The sequence below is a fragment of the Hippichthys cyanospilos genome, chromosome 1 (assembly GCF_059441005.1).
Source record: "Hippichthys cyanospilos isolate Australia breed blue-spotted pipefish chromosome 1, RoL_Hcya_1.0, whole genome shotgun sequence".
In the NCBI taxonomy this organism is placed as follows: Eukaryota; Metazoa; Chordata; class Actinopteri; order Syngnathiformes; family Syngnathidae; genus Hippichthys; species Hippichthys cyanospilos.
The window spans coordinates 24,085,422-24,110,292 of NC_142369.1; the positions used below are offsets into that span (position 1 = coordinate 24,085,422).

At 42.7% G+C, this 24,871-nt stretch overlaps 3 protein-coding genes across 5 annotated transcripts; all 3 read right to left on the reverse strand.

Annotated features, from left to right (window-relative positions):
• Positions 1–499: 499 nt before the first annotated feature.
• rfk (riboflavin kinase) lies at positions 500–9,856 on the reverse strand. Of its 2 annotated transcripts, XM_088423839.1 has the most exons (6): positions 6,769–7,045; positions 6,531–6,618; positions 5,255–5,406; positions 4,015–4,117; positions 2,460–2,665; positions 500–1,003 (listed from the first exon to the last, which is right to left on the reverse strand). In XM_088423839.1, exons 2-5 carry the CDS (start codon positions 6,610–6,612, stop codon positions 2,499–2,501), a joined length of 504 nt encoding a protein of 167 aa, XP_088279965.1. In that variant the 5' UTR covers positions 6,613–6,618; positions 6,769–7,045; the 3' UTR covers positions 500–1,003; positions 2,460–2,498. The 2 variants fall into 2 exon arrangements, with proteins under 2 accessions (XP_088279965.1, XP_088279956.1); XM_088423830.1 differs by lacking the exons at positions 2,460–2,665; positions 6,769–7,045 and adding an exon at positions 9,648–9,856.
• Positions 9,857–17,090: 7,234 nt separating this feature from the next.
• On the reverse strand, positions 17,091–21,872 carry LOC148429745 (arrestin domain-containing protein 3-like). 2 transcript variants are annotated; one of them, XM_088415655.1, is made up of 6 exons: positions 21,575–21,872; positions 21,094–21,154; positions 20,545–20,716; positions 20,382–20,469; positions 20,048–20,304; positions 17,091–17,730 (listed from the first exon to the last, which is right to left on the reverse strand). In XM_088415655.1, exons 1-6 carry the CDS (start codon positions 21,831–21,833, stop codon positions 17,596–17,598), a joined length of 972 nt encoding a protein of 323 aa, XP_088271781.1. In that variant the 5' UTR covers positions 21,834–21,872; the 3' UTR covers positions 17,091–17,595. The 2 variants fall into 2 exon arrangements, with proteins under 2 accessions (XP_088271781.1, XP_088271774.1); XM_088415648.1 differs by having other exon boundaries at positions 20,545–20,719.
• Positions 21,873–22,275: 403 nt separating this feature from the next.
• Positions 22,276–24,652, reverse strand: LOC148429746 (uncharacterized). Its single transcript, XM_088415666.1, has 5 exons — positions 24,469–24,652; positions 24,249–24,345; positions 24,061–24,157; positions 23,397–23,653; positions 22,276–22,860 (listed from the first exon to the last, which is right to left on the reverse strand). The coding sequence occupies exons 2-5, from the start codon at positions 24,309–24,311 to the stop codon at positions 22,642–22,644; spliced, it is 636 nt and encodes a 211-aa protein (XP_088271792.1). The 5' UTR covers positions 24,312–24,345; positions 24,469–24,652; the 3' UTR covers positions 22,276–22,641.
• Between the last annotated feature and the right edge of the window lie 219 nt (positions 24,653–24,871).

Below are 24,871 nucleotides of genomic sequence, written 5' to 3' on the forward strand. Positions count from 1 at the left end.
GAATATTTTGAACAAAAGGTGCATGATTTTACATGAAAAATGAACCAATTTCATGTGGAACAATTTGATGTGAATGACATTGATAAACATGAAAAGGTTTTATGCTAATTGTAATAAAACATTTTAGAAGTAATTTTTTTGTATCTGTCATTTATGTGTGGAATATGTTTTTTTAGCATAAAGTACGAAAAGCTATATGAAAAGGTCCCCCCCATCACTCTTGCCCCCTGCAAAAAGAAAACAAGTGTGATGTGTGCCTGTGATGTGTGCGTATGCTGCTTTCCAGTCATTAGTCATTCAAGACAGTTGTGATTGAGTTCTCCTCCAGATTATTACATTTGGTAGATCGATGTGAAAATGTAAATTACACACACAAAAAAATCCACAAACAATTTTAATAATACTATAGTTCACAAGACATTTTTTTTTCCATATCTACGAAAAAAAAAATGGAGTCTTTTCAAAAGATAGATACTTTTCAAAACAGAAGACCACACTATTTTGTAACATGGTTGTGGATTTATTGAATCGAATGATGAAAGAAATGGAACAATATTTTCCGTTTAACAACGGATGCGCATGTCATTTAAAAGTAAGCTTCTACTTCCCACTTTTTTCAATACAAAAGTTTGAAGAACGGGAGATCAGAAACGCACAATCTGAACATTTTTGCCACGGTAAGGATGAATCACATTATTGTATTCACGAGTCATTTACACACACATAACTTAAATAACATGGACTCCCCGACAGTTTACATAAGAACCAATTGAGTGCAAAAATGCAGTAATAGGAGGGAAGCGTGCCTCACCACCAGGAGCTTTTCCGCAACTATTACGTGCAAAGAACTTTGCACTTTTGCTAGTACTTGTTACGTAATAGTGACCTTTGGTTTGTTGGCCTCAGATGTAGAAATAACTGCGGTCGGCTGGCAACCGCTTGAGGTTGTCCGCTGCCTACTGGTCCGAAGATGGCTGGGGTAGGCGCCAGCAAGCCAGCCGGTCTAGTGAAGAGAATGTGGATGGATTTATCAAAGCAAAATAAAAGTCAGCAAAACATCTCAAAGGCTATGTGAAAACCTTGAATTTGACACGAGAAAGCTCATTTCATGTCATTACGTTTGTGAAAAAGGCAGCCTTTTCATTTCTAAAACATTTCAATGTGGACTTTTTAATGTTTTACTACTAAATTTGGAACTTTTTATGTAAAAAAGCATTTTGAGGTGAAATGAAGATGAGGATTTAACAAAAAAAAAAGCGCTCAATAGAGAAACGAATAAAAGTGTGTGTGGCAAACAAAAAAAGAGCTTATGTCATGTAAATTTTACTTTATGGAGCTTTTAACTGTTACGGTGTGAATTTCGCAGCCTCAACACCCTAAAAGTGGAATTTTCCTACAGTGATGCATTTGAAGGAATTTTTGCTTATCCTGCGCTCTCAAATATCTTTCAGTCAAGCAGCAGGGTTTTGGTGAAGGTTGGCCAACATTTGACATCAAATTCCAAATGAAAGCAGGCGCCCGATAGCCGCCTGCACACGTTAGCGTTGTTGTATTGAAATCAAGCATGTGTTCTGGAAGAATTTATACAACGCAGTCATGCTTAGACTACATGTTAGCTTCCTTGTATAGAGAAGAAGCCCGCGCATTGACCAATAGCACATTGGTGCGACATAATGGGGCATTTTTCTTCCGCTACCAACTTGTTAAGTTTCTTGATGGGAAGAAGTGTTTACAGCTACTTGTGCGTATTGTCACATTGTAAAATCACGGTTGAGCACAGAAGTTTACATAGCCTAAGGTTTGCCTTTCACTTCCTGGTTAGACCCCCCCCCCCCCCCCCCCCCCCCCCAAAAAAAAAAAAAAGAAATTAAAACCTCCCATACTTCCATAGAAATACAATTGCCAATGTGACAAAGAGATCCTCATTTGTATGGACATATTTAAGTGATGCAAGTTTAAAATGCCAGGTCCTTTAAATAAGTCTTATGACTGATCGTAAATTCTTTCAATCCAGCGGAGATCTCCAAACGGATATCCGCTCAGTCTCTCTTAAGTTCCTGGTAGCATAATGAACGTTGACAGCAGTCATGGTGGCAAAAGCAATCGTGAAAAAAAAATGAGCGAGCGAGCCGTTTGCCGAAAGACGGTTAGCCTATTCGGAGCGGATGTCGCATATATACCCGAGACACGCAAACCAAACTGGAAAAGAGTCAAACATTTATGGAGCCCCCCCCAAAACGACCGCGTCCATTTCCGATCAGATGTTTGTATGCGTGACGACCGGGCAAAGACAAAACGAACAGAGAGTAAAAGGGTTAGCAAAAGCAACATTAAAGCGTGTGAGAAATTGGCTCGGAAAAGCAAATGAATGAAAGAAACGGGCAGTGTTAGCCTGTGACGCTTTTCTTTGCCAATTTGTCGCGACGGAAAAACGACCCAAAGTGCGATCGAGGATTCACCCGGGCGTCGCCGCGGCAACGGTCAGGCGGCGCTCGTCGTCAGTGTCCATTGATGAAAGTCTGTGAGGAAGCGGGCGACGCGGCGGCCAGAGCGGCGGCGGAATGGCTGCCGAAGAAGTTGTCCTCCCGCAGCTTGACGTGCTCCGGTCGCTCCAGCTGGACCTTGGCCTCCGAGATGTCGTCGTTGATGGCGGTGATCAGCGCTTCTGAAGGGCGCGAATTGGGATTTTTCAAAGTACGTTTCACGTTGGATTTTTTTTTTTTTTTATGTAGTTTGTTTCGGTGAGTTTTCAGGGCAGCTTTCTTTGTATGTATTTGTGTTTGTTTCTCCCAAAGATTCCCATTGAAAGGTTTGTGAGTTAAGAGTGTCTAGTCCACATGGGTAGCTCCGCGCTTCCGTACTATTTAGGCCGTCGGTATAAACGTTACGAGTGCAAATGTCGATGGCGTGGGATTCCCTCAGGTTGTGCATATTGGACTTGTTAGAAGTGGAATACTGTGCCATGAAAATGAACATATGACATCAGCAAGTGTTGCTTGACCGTCAGGTGGTCAGAAAAACGGCAGCGTACAAGTGAGGCTCGTTATCCTTGATATGTAATCGGCTTAGACTTTTTGTTCAAGGAATCGGCCATGTGCTATCGGCGCTTCCCGTTCACTCGCGTTGCCTACTAAAGCGAGGGCAACCAGGGACCTTGGATCATTGCGGACATTGCGTTTCGGCGCTTTCTCATCTCGTGAGGAACACAACAAACACGTACCTACCTACCTACCTACCTACCTACCTACGTACGCACTTAACAGCCAAATGTCCAGCAATGTAGTGCTAGTTTACATAGTGCCACAACGAGAAATATTCCGATGTTTGGTCATTTAGCAAAGTTGAAAAAGATTTCTCCAGAACTTTTACTGTGCGTATCTCTCGAGACAAAAATCAAAACACTGCACTCCTTTGTGCCAACAAATAACATTGCTAATAATATAAATACTTCATACAGTGTGATATATTCATATATTATAACAATAACAATATACTGTAAAATCTATGGCCCTCTTTTTGGCTGACGTATGTGATCATGTAGGAATTCATTCCCGGTTTTCAAACGTTCCCATCTACAGCTGTTTAGTATCATTTCAAAGTGGTGTTTTAATTTGAATATGTGCAACCATGTACTCCACTTTTATGTCAAAATAATTATATCAACACATGATCTACAGTATGTGTTTCACTGAACTGCAAGTTAACGGTAGATGGAAAAAGTCAAGAATTTTTATAATTTTAACGTGGATAAGGCCTGAATTTAACATGGAGAAATGTCATTTTAGTTGATTTGGTTTTTTTTTGTGGAGGATGCAGCACCCTTTTCTCCTGAAAAATCTTAATTTGGATGAAAGCACTTCAAAGCGAGAAGAGCATGCAAAAGTCTATTCTCGTGTACCGTGACCATTCTCGGGGGCCGGCGGTCAATTCGCGACTCTAACGCTCTGCTAATTCAGATAGTTTCAAGCATGAAAACGCGACCTTCTTTATGTGCCGTGTGTGTCTTGGGCGTACCGAGAGAGTCGTAGCTTCGCTCCGGGCGGATGTATCCCACCATGACGATGCTGAGGATCTCCCCGTAGAAGTCCTCTTTGAACTTGTGGATCACATGAGTCTCCTGGGGCGACAGCGGCAAATATGCGTTAACCGCGGCGCGGCACTCAAGACATACCGCTCTTTGCCATCTTAGCTCCAGGCCAAGCTTGACCATAAATTTAATTCCGGCAATCATCGATGTTCTGCTTGCCATCAATGGCTGCTCTTTATGCCGCCGCGCACGCACGTTGCAGTGATTCAGCGAGTACCAGGGCCTGGGCTCGTCGTGCCCCAAATACGTTTTCCATTTAACCGTAGAATTCGTTTGAATGAAGGTTACTAATTGCGCTTTTGCCATACTTAAAAATATGAAGAAAAAAAAAAACATTTGTGATCATCTTTTGCACAGCAAAAGAGGAGCTATTCATTTCCTCGATTGGTGCTGAGCTGTATTTCCCCCCAGATGCCGAAACGTTGGCAGCTGGAAACGTAAATCTTGGGGCCAAAATTTTTGGCCATCATTTAGTCTACCGACTCTAGCAAAAGTGCAAGCAAAGTATTCTAAAAGAGTTTAAAAAAAAAAAAAGGCTTTGTAGAATACAATTTGAAAAGGATAATTCCAAATACTATTTTTTTTCATTTGTGGGATACAAAAAAGCTTTGATTAAAAGGAGAGTTTGACCTATGCAAAACACGTTACAGTACATGAATTTGTATTAATGCATGAACGGAATAACTTTAAAATATATAACTATTATTTTGGTGGATGCAAAAAAATCCAAATAGCTAGAAGAGGATAGTTGTGATTGTTTTGACAGGACACAAAATACGCTTTTTTTTTCTTTGAATCAAATCGTCTGTAAGCCAAATATTTTCTGAGTTAATGTTGGAGAATGGACTGACCATCAAGAGTTGCGGTTTTGTGACGCTCTGACTCTTTTACTTGTGAAGCGCCTAAAGACTCCTTTTGTGATTAAGGGCTACATAAATAAATCCGACTTGACAAGAGTTATGACAGTCATAATTTGGCATTTAGTTTTGTGTTTAAACTATTATAAACGTTTTTAGTGACATCTGGGCAAATATTTGCTCTTCACAGGAGTTCTTAGTCCCCACACCCCATCGGTGACTAGGCAAGTTCAATGTCTAACAACAAATCCTCTTGTGTACTTTTGTGCTGATGGCAAGGCCAGCCGGCGTCCCGTTTCCCAGTACCCACCATGGACTTCTTGGTGTTCTTGTAATACGGGTTCCAGCCGATGCTCATCACCATCTTGTGCACATCGCCGTTGCCAACGCAGGCCCAGCCGTAGTAGATGCCCGTACTAATGTCAGTGGGCAGGTGCTCCACCACACTGTCGGGGAAGTTGGCTGAAATTGACAGGACGTCTCATGAGAACCACGGGATGAGAAATGAAACTTACCAACTATGATATCCACAATTTATGAAATTGCAGAATTCATAAAATAGATCAAATACATACAGCGCTTAGTGACGGTCGTTCAATAAAAACATTGCTTTCCTCTTCCTGACATGTATCAAAAGGTTAACAAAGACATTCAAAAGCGGAGTGGACCATACGTGGCTCATAAACCATACTTTGCCAAACCCTGGTCATAACGTGTATCATTAAATATATTAATACCAAACAAAGTGAAGGCAAATCACTTGAATCTGTGGTGCTATTTAACTTAATTGATAGGCTGCTTTCTTCAGCTGCCACTTTTTAAATAAAAAAAATAGAAAATGGATAACCATAGTAATCAGCAACCAGAACGCCCTGATGTAACACACGTTTATTTAAAAGTTAGCTATCAACCCCAAACAAACACACTTAACTTTCTACAACAACCTGATTATCATTTGCTAACTGCCAAGAAGTCATTAAAACCAGAAGAAATACTTCATAGAAGGTAGAATGTAGGTGGTGTCTATCGCAGCTTTGGAGCCGTAGTCGTAAGAATGAAACCTAATCGATATAGTGCTTGTAATCAAACAAAAGTCAAACCAACTGTTCACTGCCCTCAACCTCAGGCCAGGGGTCACTAGAAGGCAATTATGGATGGGTACAAGGCCAGCAGGACTGTTGTAACAATAGCTCGCCAATGTCGGGACATTTTGAGCAACTCTGTATTAGTGATCATTTGAAAATGTAAACACCTGTGAATACTAACGACATGTGTACTGATATTTAGACATTTTTCTCTTTCTCTTTACGAAATCATTAACATGTTTACATACACTATTAAGTCTAATTCGAATACACACCAAATATTCCCAAACCCGAGACTGGCGGTCTGGAAAGATGAGTCTAATTCATTATCGCCACATAGTTCGAAGTAATTTGAGGAATTTGGAAGAACGTACGACTCAAGAAGTAGCTGTTGAGTTGTGTAAGAGCTGCTGACCTCTGTCACACAAGCCGGCGGCCGTAACACATGCCAAACCATCCAAGACGCCTATACAGTATTTCGGCCACTTAAGGAATACGTACCGGTCGGAATCCCCAGTTCTTTGCTGCCTCTGCCGAAGCCTCGAACGACCTCCCCCCGGCAGAAGTACGGCAGGCTCTTCATTCCCTGCTGGGGATTTGATAAAGAGCCGCAGTTCACGGGTGACCTCGGGCCCCAGAAGCCGGAAACAAGTCCGCGAGAAGCCCCGACGCGGCGAAAAGCAGCCGAGCGAGCGGTCGAGCCAACGGCCGCTGAAAGAGTCCCGATGTAGTTGGTTACCTATTGTGAGTGTTAGCAACAAGGCTTCGGTCGCAGCCGAATGGGGCAAGTTCACCTGCTATGCTAGCAGGGGTCGTTAGCATTAGCGCGTAAGCCAATAATGAAGAAAAAAAATGAAAGAAAAACGGACGTTGTTAAGGAGCGCTATTAGGTCAAGAAGGTTCTGTTAGTGACGATCCGAAAGTTGCTCAGCGAGGTCCGGTCTGACTACAAGTCTGAGGATGAGTCCGGAACATGTTCACGCAGAACGTCAGTTCTTTTTTTTTTTTTACGTCCTGCGTGATGACGTCACTACACCCCTTGACGATTCTGAAGCGGCCTTTAGGGAATGTCGGAAAACTGACAATCTGCCACATTCACGGGGAATTTGCCATGAATCACAAGACAGCATAATTTAAGTAGATTTTTACTAAAACAAATTATTGAATATACCACTGACAAAGAGAGTTCCTCGGTTTCAAGAAGTCCACCATTATGACCCTCTTTCAATTTAGCACACACCCACCGGCACACACATACACATGCGCACGCACGCGCTCACACAAATTATAATCCAACAAAACAAGTCAAATGCTATCTGGAACTACTTCAGTGCATGCAAGCTATTTACATTTGAGTTTATTTTGTGTCACTCTATGGAGTCTTCAAATTTCAGCCTGGAGAAACTATGTATTTTATTTTTGTTCAATGTGAACACAGGTCAAATTTGACCTTTGCAGGCCGTGAGGGTTAAACGAACAAAACTCCTTTTTTCACCATTAAATAGTGAATATGCCAATCAAATTAAAACTCATATACTGTGTTATTTTAGGTGTATAAGTGATGTGACTAAGGATAAAATGTTGATGTCATCTGTGTTTTGTGTTAATACTGAACACCATTCCAGGGTTAACTAACTGCCCAGAGACGGCTGGTAAAGGCACGCTTTTTTTTTCTTAAATAAAACTCAGCGACCGTCGTGAGGATTGATGGACTGTAGTATTCATGATATCATTTATTTAGCTTCCAGATAAAAAGGTCGTGGTCAGTCGGGCATGTTGCTCTTCTCTATTAACGCCGCAAGAGGCCGCTGTCTGCAAATATTGTTCAGATCACTCATGCTACATTTTATGACATTTATGACCAATTATGCAAAACGAAATCAAAGTAATATAACGACGGCACTTTGGCATCGTACGCTTAAAATGGACTTAAAACAGTTTACAATACATTTGTTTTAAAATACAAATTTTCCTGACTTTGTTTTTGTCTTCGATTCTGTTTTAATAAAATGTCTTAAATTGAATGATTTGTCTTGAATTCTAAATAATTGAAAACATCTTACACAGAGTATTCACGGCACATCTCGTGCCCCCCTCCATCTTGTGGGCTTGCACTGCCAGGCCCCATACTCACTGGGGCCTTCTCTGAAGTCATTCATGAGGGAGCAGATCTAAGTTGCGGGAACACGCACACACGAACACTGAGAGTAGGTCTGAGCCCCAATTGGTCAGCGTCTCTCCACCTCACCGCAAGACTCTCTGAGGGGTCTGCTGCAGTACTCTGCTCCAGGGGGCTGGAAATGCTGGAAGTGAGCTTTTTTCCCCCCTTTCTATTTTTAGCCCAAACATTTGCGGACGCCACCCTCTCATATTTCACGCTGTTTCCAAACACGCTACATCACAGTACAGTGAAGCGCTCATGACCGCTGTGAGCAGATACAAACATTAAGGCCTGTAGGTCATAGCGACAATTTGATCCAACTGAGACAAGAACGCCATAAGCGAGTGAGCAAGGATGCAGAAACTGTGCCTGCCTGCTTTCTCTGCGAGGCCCAGCGCTTAGCCAGTCATGTAGGCGCAAGCCACGGCTAAAGGAATTTGAAAGGGACTCTTCCGGCAGCCCTTCCCCCACGCCGCAAACAGGAAGACGTGGTTTAACTGGTCACCTCTAAGTGAGGAACAAATCCACAGCCAGTGGATTGATGATATTTGTCAAATCCAAAGAAACTGGAAGGAACGTTTTAGATCCGCTCAAGATCCTTGTAATACAGTTTTGAAAATAATCTAGTATGTGTTTTGCCTGTTATGATTGTTGTACCTTACACTTGTAATACGGTATGTTGACTTATTTTAAAACGAGTTGCATGAGGTCCATTTTTTGATGCATCACCTTGGGATTAAGTCATTCTTTTTACACCTTACCAGTATTGAACATGTTTTTAGGCTACACTGAGTAGCAAGGCCGCGAGTGGACAATACCTGGACAATTGCAAAAACATTCCAGTTTGTGACTCCAGCGACTGAACACCGCAGAAATGGAAAAAACTACATCCCCCGCACGCAGTGTTGGGCAAGTTACTTAAAAAATGTAATGCATTATTTATTACCTATTACTGTCACTTCAAAGAAATTTGTGACATTACCATATTACTGTATTTGAAATCTAAGGCATTACACTACTATTGCATTACTTTTATATTACGCTCATCAACTTACTGGAAATATGGATTTGCCATTCTAAATGTAGCTAATTACGCATCCAGTGGAAAGTTGGTTTAAGCCGAAAAACAGTACAAGTAAACCTTTGAAGACAAGATACATTTTTTTTTGTATTTGAATCCCTTTATTACTTCACATCATACATTGTTTATGCTTTAGAGTAGGAAAAAAACAGTCCATTTCACAATTTCACCATTAATATTCAAATTTAAGGTCAGTCGGCTAGGTTAGGGGCAGATGTTTAAAGAATAGATGGTTTCGGTGGGGCTAACGTCAGCAGCTAGCCTACACCATCGTTATTGTGTTTAACCTGAGACTTTGTGTTCATCTTGACACACCAGGACTATTTATAGACTATTATTAAAAGCAATTGTACAATGAAAATGAACGTTAACTTACCTTGTCATCATTGTTCGTTGCGACAGGGATCTCGCTGCCAAGGTTTCGAAATGCTCCACCGTGAAAAGCGGCAGCAGATCTTCTACATACAAAATACTCCGCCACGGGTTTCCTAAACTCTTGAGGTCGAAGTGGCATCCCAGAGTGAGAGAACGAGAATTTTGCCTGCTCCGTTTTATCCCCACTCTCAATCCTCCGGGTGTTTTCTTTTCGCTAACCACGTTATGATGGCTCAGCACTAAATGGTTTGCCGTATTACTGGTCATATTTCACAGAAAGGACAGCTCTTTAGGTGCACAATGTGCATGTACAGTAACTATTATATTCTTCTCGTCTTTATTTCTGATGAACTGAAAGTAACGGGGTTATGTCCATCTTGTGGATGTACTGTCCATATTCAACCTGTCGTCTGTTGCTAAAATACTCTCACCCATCCAGGTAAGGAACAGCAAACTCTAAGAGAACATGACCACCAGAGGGAGACCAAGAGGCAAACACACAACAGAAGAAAAATCCTATTATGTGTAACATGCTTTTTTTTTAACTAGAAGTTAACCAGCAGTTTTTGGTCAGACTCTTATGCTATCCAAATGTGTTCCAATAACTTTGCTGAGATGGTGAATTGACTGAAAAATACATCTAATTTGTAAGTGGTGTTTCACATTAAAGTGTTGGGCATGTGACTTCAAAACTGTAATGCAATATTTATTACTTATTGCTGACATTTGAAAGTAATAAGTTATATTGCAGTATTAACATATTTGAAATGTAATGCATTACACTACTGTTGCATTACTTTTATATTACTCTCACCACCATAACTGGAAATATGGATTTGCTAATCTAAATGTACGTAGCTCATTACACATCCAGTGAAAGGTTGTTTTAAGTCTAAAACCAATCATTTCATCTGTGTTGTATTGTGAACTTTTAAAGACAAGATACAATTGTTTTTTTTTTTTTTGTATTTTAATCCCTTTATTACGTCACAGCATAGTCATGCATTGTTTCTGCTGTTGGGAAAAACAATGCATTTCACAATTTTGATAGTAATATTTAAATTCAAATTCAGTCGGCTAGGTTAGGGACATGTGTTTGAAAAATAGAAGGATTCTGTGCTGCTAACGTTAGCCAGCCTACATCATTGTTATTGTGTTTAACGTACCGTTGATCATGAGTTGTACGCTTCATCTTGATACACATTGACCACAACTATTTATAGACTATTATTAATAGCAATTGTACAGTGAAAATTAGCATTAGCTCACCTTGTCATCATCGCTAGTTGCCACAGGGATCTTGCTGACAATGTTTCAAAATGCTGGTGAATCCACTGTGGGAAGCGGCAGCATGTATTCTACGTAGAATGTACACCACCACGAATCTCCTAACCTCTTGAGGTCTAAGTGGCATCACGTTATGATGGCGCCACACAAATTACTAGGCCTGTTTCGTCAAGTGGACAGTCTTTAGGTGCCTCGCACAATGTGCGCCCAATGATTATATTCTTCTTTTCTTTATCGCTGAAGAACTGAAAGTAATGGGCATACGCCCATCTTGTGTACATATGGTCCATATGTCATCTGCTGCCGCCAGATTCATCTCTGCTGTAGTAGATACTAACAGCAAGTAAACATTTGACCCCAGATATATTACCATTTTTGTGTGTGTAATATATTACACTACCGCGTTACAACAAAAAGTAATGCATTACAGTAATAACATTAATTTTTTAATGCATTACTCCCAACACTGTTAAAAACTCTCACACACACTCATACATAAAGACTTTGAGATGTTTAAACAGGTGGACAGATTCCACAAATGCAATATCATTCAAAATACCGTGACTTGCGGGGGCGCAAAGAAGATAATATGGTAAAAAGAAGGGGAAAAAAGCGTTGACGTCCCTTTAAATTAGGTGCGATGCAAAATTTTTAATATGCGGTTATGGATCTGAGTCCAATCTTGCGTGGTTATAAAACATGCCAGTCTGCAGCTTTGCATCGCGTACTCTGCGTGTAACTTGCAAAGGAGCCATCAATCTCATTCTCATCAGGGGGAGCTGTTCACCCTCAACCCGAGAGTAAAACACACGAGTGTATCTGCCCACATTCATAAAAGCGAGGGAGGTCCCTAATTCCACAATAGCCTATAGGGCTTCAGGTTCATGTAGGAACCTGTCAGAGGGAAGACACATGTTTATGAATGAACACGCTGCCTCTCTGCTCACTCCATCGACGACCACTCCACAGTGCTGTTTGATGTGCATCACTGCATTGTGGTTAGGATGCATAGGTGTGTGGATGCATCTCCCAGTGGTGGAAAGGCGCCCTTAACTTTGAATCATGTTTAGGAAGCATTGCGTGTAGTCGATGATCCCTCTTGTTGTGACTATGACAAAAGTGTGTCCCGTGAGGCTGCTCGGGGCGAATGTAATGTTTTTGTGCAAACTGCTCCGAGATGACGGCTTCGCTCAATGCCAGCGGGCATTAGAAGAGCGAGCGGCCATCTGCCAGCCTTGCGAACTAGCAACCCCACCAGCTGCAGTCGCAAAACGCCCTAGCAAGCAGGACATGCATGCAGCGTCTGACGTCTGCGGCCACACTGCGCTGCGAAGCCCACAAAGAACCGGGAGCGGAAACAATGCGAATGGAGCCCGCAAACGCCGCACAGGATCAACGTTTGGCCGAGACGCTGCCCTCCACAGCACATCGCCACGCTTCGGATGATTGCTTTGTGCGTCTCTTTCCCTAGCGCGTGGACGAAAACACGCCGAAAAGGGACTCATGCAGGGGCACTTTAATACCCCGACATGGCGACGGCAAGAAACGGAAGGGAGCTTTTTACCATTTTGGAAACGAGCGCGGATACAGAAAGTAGTGCGGCGTGCGACGGCCAAGAGTGCCCGCTAAATCTTTCGGCCGACGTGAAGTGGTTTGAAATTCCGAACAAAAAGCCGGACTCGGACGAGGAAGACGGAGCGCGGGAGGAGGAGGAGGAAGAAGAGGAGGACGAAGACGACGAAGAGGAGGACAGTGTCAGCGGCGGCGTGGGGGAGAATGGGTCCGCGAGCGCGGCGCCGGCGGCGTCGGCGGCGGCGGCAGAGGCAGCGGCCAGCAACAGCGGCAGCAGCCTCGCGGCCGGGCCGGGCTGCAACATCATTTTGGTGACTGGGAGCAATGGACTCAAGCATGAGGAGGAGGACAACTCGGAGGAGTGCTACTATTCCACCTCCACTAACTGCTCCGATGCCGCCTCGAACGACTCTGACCTCGATTTCTCCGATTTGGAGGAAGAGGAGGAGGAGCGAGCGAGCTTTCTCGGCTACGACGAGGACTTGTTCGAGGACTGCGCGTCTCCGGACTTCTGGGGAGAGCCGGACCAGGTGATTTCTATCGAGACTTTCAATGCTTCCAGCGGCCCCCAGCACTCGCTGGGGGACGACGCCGAGCCTCGCGACTATTTCCGGATACTCTTCCCAGATTCGCTGTTCGAACACATGGTGGAACAAACAAACAATCACGCCCTCTATCGGCAAAGGAGGAGCGGCAAAACAGACCCGAACTGGCACCCGACCCACGCCAGGGAGATGAGAGCCTACGTGGGCCTCAACATCCTCATGGGAATCAATCAGCTGCCCGAGAGTGAGATGTACTGGGCCAGTGACATTTTCATAGGCAACGCCGGCTTTAAGAAGACCATGACGGCCAGGCGCTTTGAGAAGCTCACGCAGTACCTCCAGCTTTGCGACAGGGAGACGGAGCCCGTGCGGGGCGAGCGCGGCTACGACGGTCTTTTCAAAATCAGGCCTCTGCTGGACGTCCTGGACAACACCATGTGGGACGCGTACACGCCCAACCGCTGTCTGACCATAGACAAGAGCGCCCTTGTCACCAAGGGCCGGTCTTCGCCCACGCACTCCGTGCCCTCCAAGCCCCTGAGGAAAGGCCTCAGCGTGTGGATGCTGTGCGACTCTCGCTCGGGCTACTGCCACCGGGCCAAGATTCACGTGGGCCGGCCCAGCGAGGATCGCGCGCAGGTGCTGCAGGGCTACCGGGTGGTCACCTCCCTCGTGCGCGGCCTGGAAGGTCAACACCACCACCTCTTCATGGACAGCTTGCTTAACTCGGTGCCCCTCCTGCAGAGACTGCTCAAGGACGGACTCTATGCCTGCGGGCCCACCCATTCAGGGCGCAAAGGTTTCCCCGAGGTCCTCCGCCCCCGAAATGTGGGCAAGCTGTCCCAGGGGGAGTTCTACCAGTGCCAGCGTGGCAACCTAGTGGCGACGGTGACACGGGACGTCAAGGTCATCAGCTGCCTGTCCACCAACTCCGCGCCAGGGATCGTGGGCATCAGCCCAGGGGAGCAGCACGAGCGCGAGACGGATGGCGACGGGGACAGCGACAGCATGGAGAGCTCAGGGTTGTCCTTCGGCCTCCCGAGGCCGCTCCCCTTGCTGCTGTACCAGGAGAACATGAAGGGAGTGGACTTGTTTGACCGGCTGAGGGAGTGCTACCAGGTGGGACGGCCGTGCAGGAAGTGGTGGCGCTACTTCTTGTGGTTTTACGTCAACGTGTGCATCGTCAACGCATACGTCCTCCTGAAGGAGGGCAGAGGGGGCACGGCGCCGGCCGGCCTTAACGGGAAGCAGCTCACCCAGCACCACTTCCGGGTGCGGCTGGCCCAGCAGCTCATCGGGGACTACCAGGGGGCCAGGGGCATGGAACGGGCCGCTCGCAAGAGGCACGCCGACTCGCCCATCGAGTACGGACACCGCCTGGAGCGCATGTCGGAACGCTCGCGGCGCTGCAGGAACTGCACCAACAAGGGACTGCGGCACGAAAGCGTGTTCGGCTGCAAGATATGCAATGTCCACCTATGCAGGGGAGGCTGCTTCTCTGAGTTTCATAAATAAATTCTTTTTCAAAATATCTGTTCTGTATAATCATCTCATGTCAAGGGATTTTTTTTTTTTTTTTAAATATATCCATTTTTAAATTCCAAAGGCCACCACTACAAGTGCACAGTATAGTCATCCACTTTTGAGCTAGTTAGAAGTATTATTGCACGCATGACTAGAGACAATAAAGACAGTACTGTATTTGAACTAGTGTAGAATGTTTGGGCGCACTGCCCCCTTGTAATACTGACTGAAATGCCTTGTCAATTTTTTATATGTTTAAGGATTTTATATGAAAAAGTAGAAATCTTTTCTGCACTTACGTTAGACCAGAAAAATTTTACCATGGAACATTTCTTCCTCGTTTTTCAATAAATGCTCATTATGAAGTACACCTGATTGAACTGTTTTTCACTTTGTGCCTGTCGCCGAAAACATTACTGTTTGCCATACACGTTGAACGAATGAACCTGTGCTGCTTTGAGTATGTAGCTGATGTGCCGACGCTCACAGCTTGCAACGATTAGGGTGACTCAAAAAAACCTCAACCATCCCTGCCAGAGGATGCAGTAAGGCCATTTCTGACAGGGAGCCACACAGAGTCCAAACCCTTCAAAATAGCGGCAATGAAAAAATGCGCGGCTGTATCTTCGACAGGGAGATTTGTGTGAATTAGGGCATTGAATGAGATCAACACGTGGGCCAGGACATCAAGCTGAGTATCGATTCTCTTGACTGACTTGGATATGATATACACACCAAAATACACAGAGTAAGTAACACTGTAAAATGAAACAGAAGCACATGAATGATGCAGTGCAGTTTTACGCCACTCGATGTCAATAGAGGTCATAATGTTGTAGCTGGGAATAGTACGCCATGAAGTCTGTTCTTAACTACTTCCTGTGCGCAACACTTTTATTTATTTATTTATTTATTTATTTTTTACCGGTTCATTTGCTTTTATGTTTTTAATGCCTATGTTTTGATTGGGGTACGTTTAAATTGGCGTCTCAACACAACACAAACATTTTTTATTGTTTGATATATATTTATGTAATATTGTATAATATAAATGAATGATAAATGAATTATACTCTGAATTGATCACAATCTAATCCACATCGCAAGCAAACTAAATGTCAACCTTGGAACATTAGATGTCATTTTTATATGTAAAATGTAACTCCTTTGTGCAACCACTGAGTTCTTTTTGTTCACTGATTTCAAAGTTGGCAGATGTTGATTCTTAGTGGAGGTCCGTGTCCTTGTTTTCAAACCCATTTAATCAAAATAGAGGTGAATTAAATGCTACGTAGAGAAAGCTGGGCACTGCCAGACCCTGCTTCTCACATTTACGCAAAGTCTCGCCTGCGCGACGCCCTCTCCTTCCTCCCTCAGCTATTCCCAGGCTGGGAGAGCGTTTAGTCAACTGGACGCCCATCCCGCTGATCTGCGGAGCCCCATGGGGAGTTACCATGGCAACGGCGGCTGGCGAAGACAGGGAGACGCCAGCAGGCCCACATGGTTGTCATGGTACTAAGTCTGGAGGTGGGAGGTGCCCTAAACAGTTTCCAAAACTAGCTGTTGTGTGTGCGTGTGCGCACGCGTGTGCGTGTACGTGTGCATGTGTGTGTGTGTGTGTGTGTGTGTGTGTGTAGAGAGAGAGAGAAAGAGAGAGAGAGAGAGAGAGAGAGCATGAGCTGACAGCCTCCACACTGTACAAGAAGCCAGAGTTACTGGGCAGGTTCTACCGCTGCCCACCCATTACTCCCACTGTACTTCTGAAGACGTTCTCGTGTACTTGTAGAATTTGGGGATGAGATGAAGCGACGCATGATGCTTCTGGTCTGGAAATAAGGTTCAAAGGTGTTCTAACCTCCCTAGTATTAACCAGAACTGGGCAGCCTTGCACCAAATTGATCTGTCACTGATGGACCAGCCACGGTCAGCGACTTTCAGACTTTCTGCAGTTGGCTTATGACGTAAACCATTGTAAAAAATACTCAGACTGAGAAGGACCACCTGACCCCGATTGAAGTTCGTAACCCTTCACCCGAGGCTCAGTCAGTGTATTTTTTTTCCAGGCTCTCTGAATTCTTCAGCATAGATTTGGATAATTCCATGCTCCCAGCTTTGTGGGAACAGTTTGGGGGTGGCCCGATCCTGTTCCAACATAACTGCGCAGCAGTGCACAAAGCAAGGTCTAACCAAACATGAATGAGAGAGTTTGATGTAGATGAACCTGACTGGCCTGCACAGAGTCTGCAGACCATGCGGCACGACACGGAATTCCGTCGGGGAGCCGTGGCGGCACACACACAATGACTGGCTTCCTCAGAAAGTGAAAAGCCCTTGTGCTTGTTATAACATTTTTGGGGGGAGGGGGAGGGGGGGTGGAGTCACTACTAACATCAAGAGTGTTGTAGTATATTTGAGCAAATCATAAGTCCAATTCAGAGTACTGTATACTTTGAAGCAGTTGGATCAGAAAAAGCAATGCACTACAGCACTACAGAGAGACAATTTAGATGCAAATCCAAAGTGAAGACGGTTTGCATTTTTATTGCAGTTTTTTTTGTACTTCAAACTTCTTACAAACACAGATGCACACACACGGTCAAAATAACATGCACAATTTGTTCACACAATTGTACAGAATTAAACAAAACCAATGATTTGTCCTCAGATGGATATGTGTGGCGATTTGGATCAAACGAAAAATCCCCTCGGACGATCTATTAGCTGCAGAAAATGAAACTGTGTGACTAAATAAATGAGATGCTTGGCATTGACTCGTGCTTGGCTGAGCCGCGGTGACTTTAAAGCAGTACCTCCTTTTCATTCCATTAACTTTCCTCACCAAGGTGTGGCAACAAAAATGAATTGTTCTTTTGAGAACTAGTTATGTAATTGACTAATCAACAGGTTAAAAACATTAACACCTTGCTTCAACCCCCTTTGTTTGCTTGGAAATAAACGGTAGACTGCTCTGTGGGTTAGAATTTTGTGGACACAAAATGCAAACAGTAATCACTTTCAGTTCTAATTTGGCACTTTTGTCATACCACGTCCCGTGGATCTTTTTGGTTTTTGATGATACGGTTGAGTAGAACCCAGAAGAATGACCAGAGGAAGTTTGATGTCTGGATCCCTTGCCAGTGGGTCACTAAGCGTAACCTGCAATCAAATATTTAACAATTAGTTAGTTAGTTTGTTAGTTCGTAGCACTTTCAAAGAAATGAAATACTCAAAACAGAGAGGAAACATTTGAAACACTTTCAAACAAGCAAACTGAAATATATTTTTCAAAACAAATATGTAAAAATATACAGTAGATTATCACCCGATCAATGCGATTTCGCTGGTAAAATAGAATGGGCAGTTTTAGTAGGCACACTTGCCTGAGGCCACCAGATCAGTTTACACAGTGAAAAAGACTAACTGATTAGTTGAAGAGTGGCTCAAATGACCAATGACCTAGATTTTCTGTGGTTGATGGCCAGCAAAACCTCATTGGTAGACGTGGTCACTAAACTGTTCATAATGAAAATGTACATGAATTTCTTTGGGTTTTAAGATGACATGGGAAAACTAAGAACAACGTTCTAGAAAATCATAAATGAGATAACTGAATTAAAAGCGCAGTGTCTTCATCTTTGTCATAACTAGAAAACAGATAGGTATTTAGATTGATGGCTCAAGGAAAAAGAGAAAAAAAAAGCCTTCGAAATAATTTTGGGACTACAATTATTTCGACATATTGCACAATATCCCACAGAGACCCAGCATGTGTTTTGTTCCCTCCCAGCATGTGTTTTGTTCCCTCCTCCATTTTGTGTCATAGAATAGCAAAGTTCATCCATACATATCCACATCTCATCCAAACAGATGAGATATCATTGGAAAGGCCAGGATGTCCTTTGTTGAACATACAGTTGAAGCTTGAATCAGTCAAAAGATAAAGACCAAAACACGGAGACAAAATGTCACTGCAGGACATTTACCACAACAGGGTTCTGCAGAGGACACGCAACCTCAGCAAGGACAAGACACACCCACAAAACGATCTTTTTGAAATGCTGCCATCAGGCAGACGCTACAGGAGCCTGAGGGCCAGGACTGCCATGCTGGCAAACAGCTTCTACCCACAAGCCATCTGGATTCTCAACAGATCCCTCACGCATGAATCTGTCTCTTACTGGATGCATGAATAATATTTTGCACTACATGTTATTTTGCACTATATTATTAGAACCATTGCTTCTGTTTCTTCTTTTATTGCTATTTATTTGTTTGCTCAATTATGGAATGTCGTCAGCTGGCCGGGGAAGTGAACAGAGTAAGAATTGTGCGGTATAATAATACTAATACTTGAATCTTGAAATGTCCACTGCAATACATTGTCCACTGCAACACAAATGTATAGGCTGTGTCTCAGGTTTAGTTGGGTGCCATGTGACTTTCTGTGAAAGTCTGGACATGAGCTGTGCCCGATAGCGGTTCTCACCTCAGTGTGCTCTGAGGTTATGTGTTTTAATGTTCTGCTAGCATTCAATAAATGACTGAAAAGTTCATCAGCAACTGTGAAGCCATTGCAGAAGGTACAGTATACAAACCACTAATAAAGATGACAGTGGTGTGGTTTTCCAGGCCTTTAAGGCCTTCTCTTAAAGATTATTTACAATTAAAAACACTAATCTGCATTTACAATTTGTATATGAATTTATTTCCCACAGTCATTCGTCTCCATTTAACAGCATGTGACTTGGCTGCACAGCCGCTGGTCATTTGTTGGTTATTATTAATATATTTTTTTTGTCCACTTACCAAGCTTTTATGTGGTTCTTTTAAGAATTGGAATCGATCAGATCCAGTTTCCAATATCTGGGGCCTATCTGAAGGCTGGCAGGTTGGCACTTTTGCACCGATTGCTTCAGATTGATCAATCATTACATTACCGAACATTAATTTTCAATTTTCAAAACAAGAAAACATGGATGAGTTTTGACCGTAAATAAGCAATTCTGCCGAGTATGATGTAGACTATTTAAAGTTGTATATTATGATATAATTAACTGCTGTCAAGAGATTTGGAGTTGAACATTGCAATGGCGCCACAGGAGAAAAGTCACCTGATTTTAGCGCATGTAACGTGGGTTCACTTCTCATACGAGACGTCAAAGTGAGATTCGCATCGTTCCCGGCACTGACTGCCAACAAGCTCAGGATGTAATCTGTTTGATTGTTTTTCTCGTTGCTGAGCATACTTTCCATCGCTTCAAGTACATTTGACAGGAGCGGTGCTCGGTGAAGGCCCGGGTCTGAAACTCACCACCCTCGGCTAAAAGATTACATGAAAAACATCTGCGATATAGCAGAGGAAAACTTTGCACTACGCCCTGCCACAAGTTCTGCCATTAAAACGCACAAATTAAAGTGATTCCAGGTTAGAACAGTGGACTTTTTGAAATGTAGCTTTGAAAGATATAATTACCTTGAGTGCATACTCAAGTTTGATGATGGAGCAGTTGAAGAAGGTCGGGTGGAGCTGTGGTGGGATACTCAGAACATTGCTTATGGTGCGGCTGTCCCGAGCTGAAACGGATTCTCCAGTACCAAAGATGACCTCGTTCGTGTGCGCAACAGCCTGCGACCGAGCCACAAACATTTGTTTCTCACAAAGGGAGAATTTGGGTGTTATGGCACAATTTGAGCTGTTGATTACTTCAACAGACACGTCCATCGTTTCACCTGTGAGGAGTGACAAATGTATGAAACAATACCTTCAACATACTGTATATAAGGCAGGGCCGACTAAATGCATTTACCTTGTCTCACTCCCATTTTCTCCGAAGTCACGTTCAAAGTAACCTTTCCAGAGCCGTAAAATGAAATTTTGGTTGCACGCTGTCGTTCCTATGTGACAACGATGCAAAGTTAGAAAGCGGATCTCTGCAGAAATATTTTTGCTTCATTCAATCGATTGCATACTTGAAGTCCCACGATCGACATTTCTGATTTGGAGGCAAAGGGGAACTCCGACTTGGTAAGAAATGGGAACTCAGTCCTGGTTTTGTGGATGCTCCAGATTGACAAAATCAATTGAGCTTGCAAACTGTAGGTAATTCTGCCCCATTTTCCAACAAAGGATGAAGGCATATCTCTGCTGGGAGATTATCACTGTGTGGGTGGGAGGGTCTTTATTTACTGAGGAAATGTATGAACATAAGTATTGGGACACATTCCCAGATACGTCAGTCTCCCCAGAAATTGTACTGGCTACATGTATTAAATTGACAAATCCAATTCCTGCACAGTTTGTATGCCACAAAGGTGAATCATAGCGTATGTCAACCGATCAACCATTTTCTGTGTATTGCTTGGCTTTGACCATTTTGTAGTATTCAGAATTGTGATGGTCAAAGCAATCTAATCCAATTTCTGAACATTTGGTTTATGATTTGAGAGATGCATCCCAACACCTTTGTTAGTATATGTAGTGGACACAAATGTAGTGGACACAAAGAGTACAGTACTCACACATTTGGAATCACAAAAGTGTATGGATAAACACTTGTTCCTTGATGGATGATTTCTGATCCTTGCAGGGAGATGCAAATTGAATAGCATTGAGCACAATCAACAATAACATATGTCAAGAAACGTCTACGGTTCAGTCCAAAATTAGTCAGAGCTTAGTTATAAAGTTAAAATTATCATTATTTTGCACGGCTATATTTTAACCAGAGATTACAGTGGGAAACGACATTAAAAAGTCTATTGGCAACCATTACATTTTAAAATTAATCACTGCGCCGCAGTTTTCGTAAGAAATGTCAACTCCTGTTCAATAGCAAATCATAAATTTAGAACAATGCCATAGAGAGAGAATTCCAGCCATGAAACCTTTCTATTTGTACTTTCCAAATGCCCCGCCCCCTCTTAAAAAAAAATAGGGCTGATATTAAGGAACATGCAGGCAACTATAGATTGTGTTTGGAAAGGAAAAAAAAATACAAACCATCTCCTTTATTTTTATCCTGAAGAATAATGTGTTCCAAATCAAAATAGTTCTCTTCATCTTGATGAAGCACCGTGGTCTGTCCATCTTGATCATACCATTTGACCTCGGCCTTTCCTATAGCACTGACCATCAAACACTGGACTTTGGTATCCTTGCTGGCCACCACAGTCACTTTTCCAGAGAGGACATCTCCAGGAGAAAAAGTTCCTCTTTCATTCAACCTTTCATAGTCCACAGAGAAAAGCTTGACAGACATGATGAGGGTCACAATTGTCACACCTTTTTTCGATGCCGGCAGCGCTGAAACATGCAGTCGGGTAGCATACCTTCTTTGAAAAGTGAACTGCGTCTCTGTCACAAGTGGTCATGTGATCAAGCCTGAAGGTGTCATATTCACAAAGGCAACTTTAGCTGGATCCTCAATTTGGCTAATCATCATGAAATACAACGATGAGGAAAACTGAAAATGATTTTGGAAACCAACCGATAGAATGCAGTGTCTCTCGTAAAAGTTAGAAAATAAGAAGGGGAAAAATGCCCAGCAAAGAAATGATAAATAGTCGCAATCCATTTTTTTCAATCTGGGTGACATATTATGCAGCTGTATGTACCATTCCACGATACTGACCTCATCTGTCAATGATGACTTGTGAATTGATCAGTTATGTGTGTATGTTTAAAGAAATCATTTCCAAGAATCATAATTAAACACTTTATTAAAAAGCGTGAACTTGTTTTTGACAGTTTGGTAAATACATGAATAAATAAATATATATATTGTAAATACACGCGCACATAAATACAGACATACATTTTATATATATATAATACACACACATTCATATGTACTGTATATATACATACATATAGTATATACTGTAAATTGTTCATATATATACAGTCGTTATTTGCTATTTGTATGCACATATATGCACTTAACAGTTGCTATCTATGTAAAACTTTCAAAGTGCGCATACTCCGCTTGGATTCAAATTTCTTCCAGTATGTGAGATCCGTATAAAAGATGAATTATAAAGAGCAATAGCTTCCCAGTTTGAATTTGCTTAGTAGTTTGGGGGGTAATCCATAGATCGGGGCTTCGGTGGTCGTTTTCCAGCCTTCTGCATTTGCTGGTCTGGATTGGGATATAGAACATCTCCTGATCCGGAAGTTAAATAAAGTAAGAGCTGTTGATGTTGTTTGGCAGAATGTACACTGCTGGGTAGAACAACTATTGGAAGTCTGAATAATTTGAAGTTCCTGCCGGTCATTTCCAGACAGATCTGTAGAAAACAAAACAAACACACAAAATACAATCAATCTTTTTTCCATACAACATATCCATCTCCTGCAAAAGTGGTGAGATCGGATCATGAATCAAACAAACCAAAAAAACATTTGTAGTACATCTAAAAAGGGTCAATTTACTTTCCCAAAATGGTTTCTCGGATAGTGAATGAAAGTTTTCAACAGGCACAAATTTCCTGTTTGGTGTTTCACTACTGCTACAGGACATTCCATAATTGCCAGCATCTCGGCGCCCAACGTGGTTGAACGTGTTCAACGTTTTCGATCCGTCTGCCCACGGCAAGAATTTGTCTGTTCGCGTCCAACTTCTTTCTCCTGCTGGTTCAGTCAGGTGAATTATCTGGCATACACCAGGTTTAATCCAATGATATGAAATTGAGCTTGATGAAGTTCACGAGTAACTGTGCGACTGGTCAAATCAAACAGAGTAACTATTGTTGAATTTTACTTGTGGTTGATGGCCCAACTTTTTTCAAAAGTGTGTCCCGGCATATTGCCTGATCCGGTTTACCTTCAATTTGTACTGAAGTTCGATGGGTGAACCCACCGGCATGGTGGGAGGTAGTCCTCTCGGGATGGTGATCACATCGATCACAGTCTCATTGCTGAGGGCGCGAACTGACTGAGCATTTTGCTTGACGACAGGGAAAACGCCAGTAATCCTCCCGCCTGGGAAAATACGACTTTGCTTCCTGTACAATATATATTTGAGTGCCAGGGAACAAGTCGACTGGTTGATGATTCCAACTACGACTTGGATACGTTCACCTACAGGAGGAGAAAATGATTTGTTGATGAGTCAAAATGTGCGCGACTTTGTTAAAAATAACAACATCAACGGATCAATCAGAATTACAAAAGTTTAACCGTAAAGCAAAAGCTGTGAAAACATTCCTGAAAGAAAGGCGCATTGTTGCCGTGGCCCGCAAACTTCCAGATCTCAATCCAATTAAAAATCACTGATGGAAGTTGACAGGAAATGGTCCATGACAAGGTTCCAAAGCTGATATCGTAAAATCAATCAGAGAAAGTTGCAACCAATGTGATGAAGAAGACTGTTAAACACTTAAGCAAGAGGGGGAGTGGGTATTAAATTACTATACGGTATATATATATAAATATACATGTGTATGTATACAGTACATATACACTTACACACTATGTGTAAACATTACCTGGTTTGTAGGCCTTCTTTTCAATGCAGACACCTACAGTTACTGTTCCACAGCCAATGTGTTTGACGCTTTTTTTGATCCAAGCATGCTGGGGTTCCTGAAAAACAAATTTGTTTTGAAACCACTACTCTGCAACGAGACAGCTTAGTTATATTTATTTGTGTTAACAAAAAAGTTAAAAGTCTCACCATAAATGGAGCTACATCATGATCTTGTTTTGGACGGAATGCAGATATTTCCTTGGTATTCATTGGATGTTTTAAAAAAAATTTTTTTTACGTGGACCTGAGAACAGATTAAGTCGCGTATTTTAGTGTGCCCAAAACACTTTATGTTCAAGTCAAAGAAGTAGAAAATTTGATTAAAAAAAAGTGCTTAAATCTCAGAATGTACAGAAAGTTGCATTACCTTTTGTTCCCCCGCTAAAATATCTTCTTTGGTCATCTGAAATATCACTTTGCATAGAAAGTTTCTTTCAAAAATTCAGCGTGAGTCTTCCGTGGATGTTGTTACCACATGTGAAGCAAAATCAGCATGCGCCACTCCGGTGCTTGAGCTTTACACAAAACCTGTTTAACATGAGGATGTCAAATGAAAATCATTGTCATGAGGAACTGTTTTTTTCCACTAGACTCTGCTTTCAATGGAAATTTTCGTGAAGGGCGGAGTCAACATTTATTTTAGACAGTCTGCGCCTCCTGAAAACAATAAATAATTAAATAGCAGCATCTATGAATGGCATTTCGCTCAAATAAAAAGTTCCACAGCACTCTGGTACATTTCCATTAAAATGATCCTAATCTTTTGAATC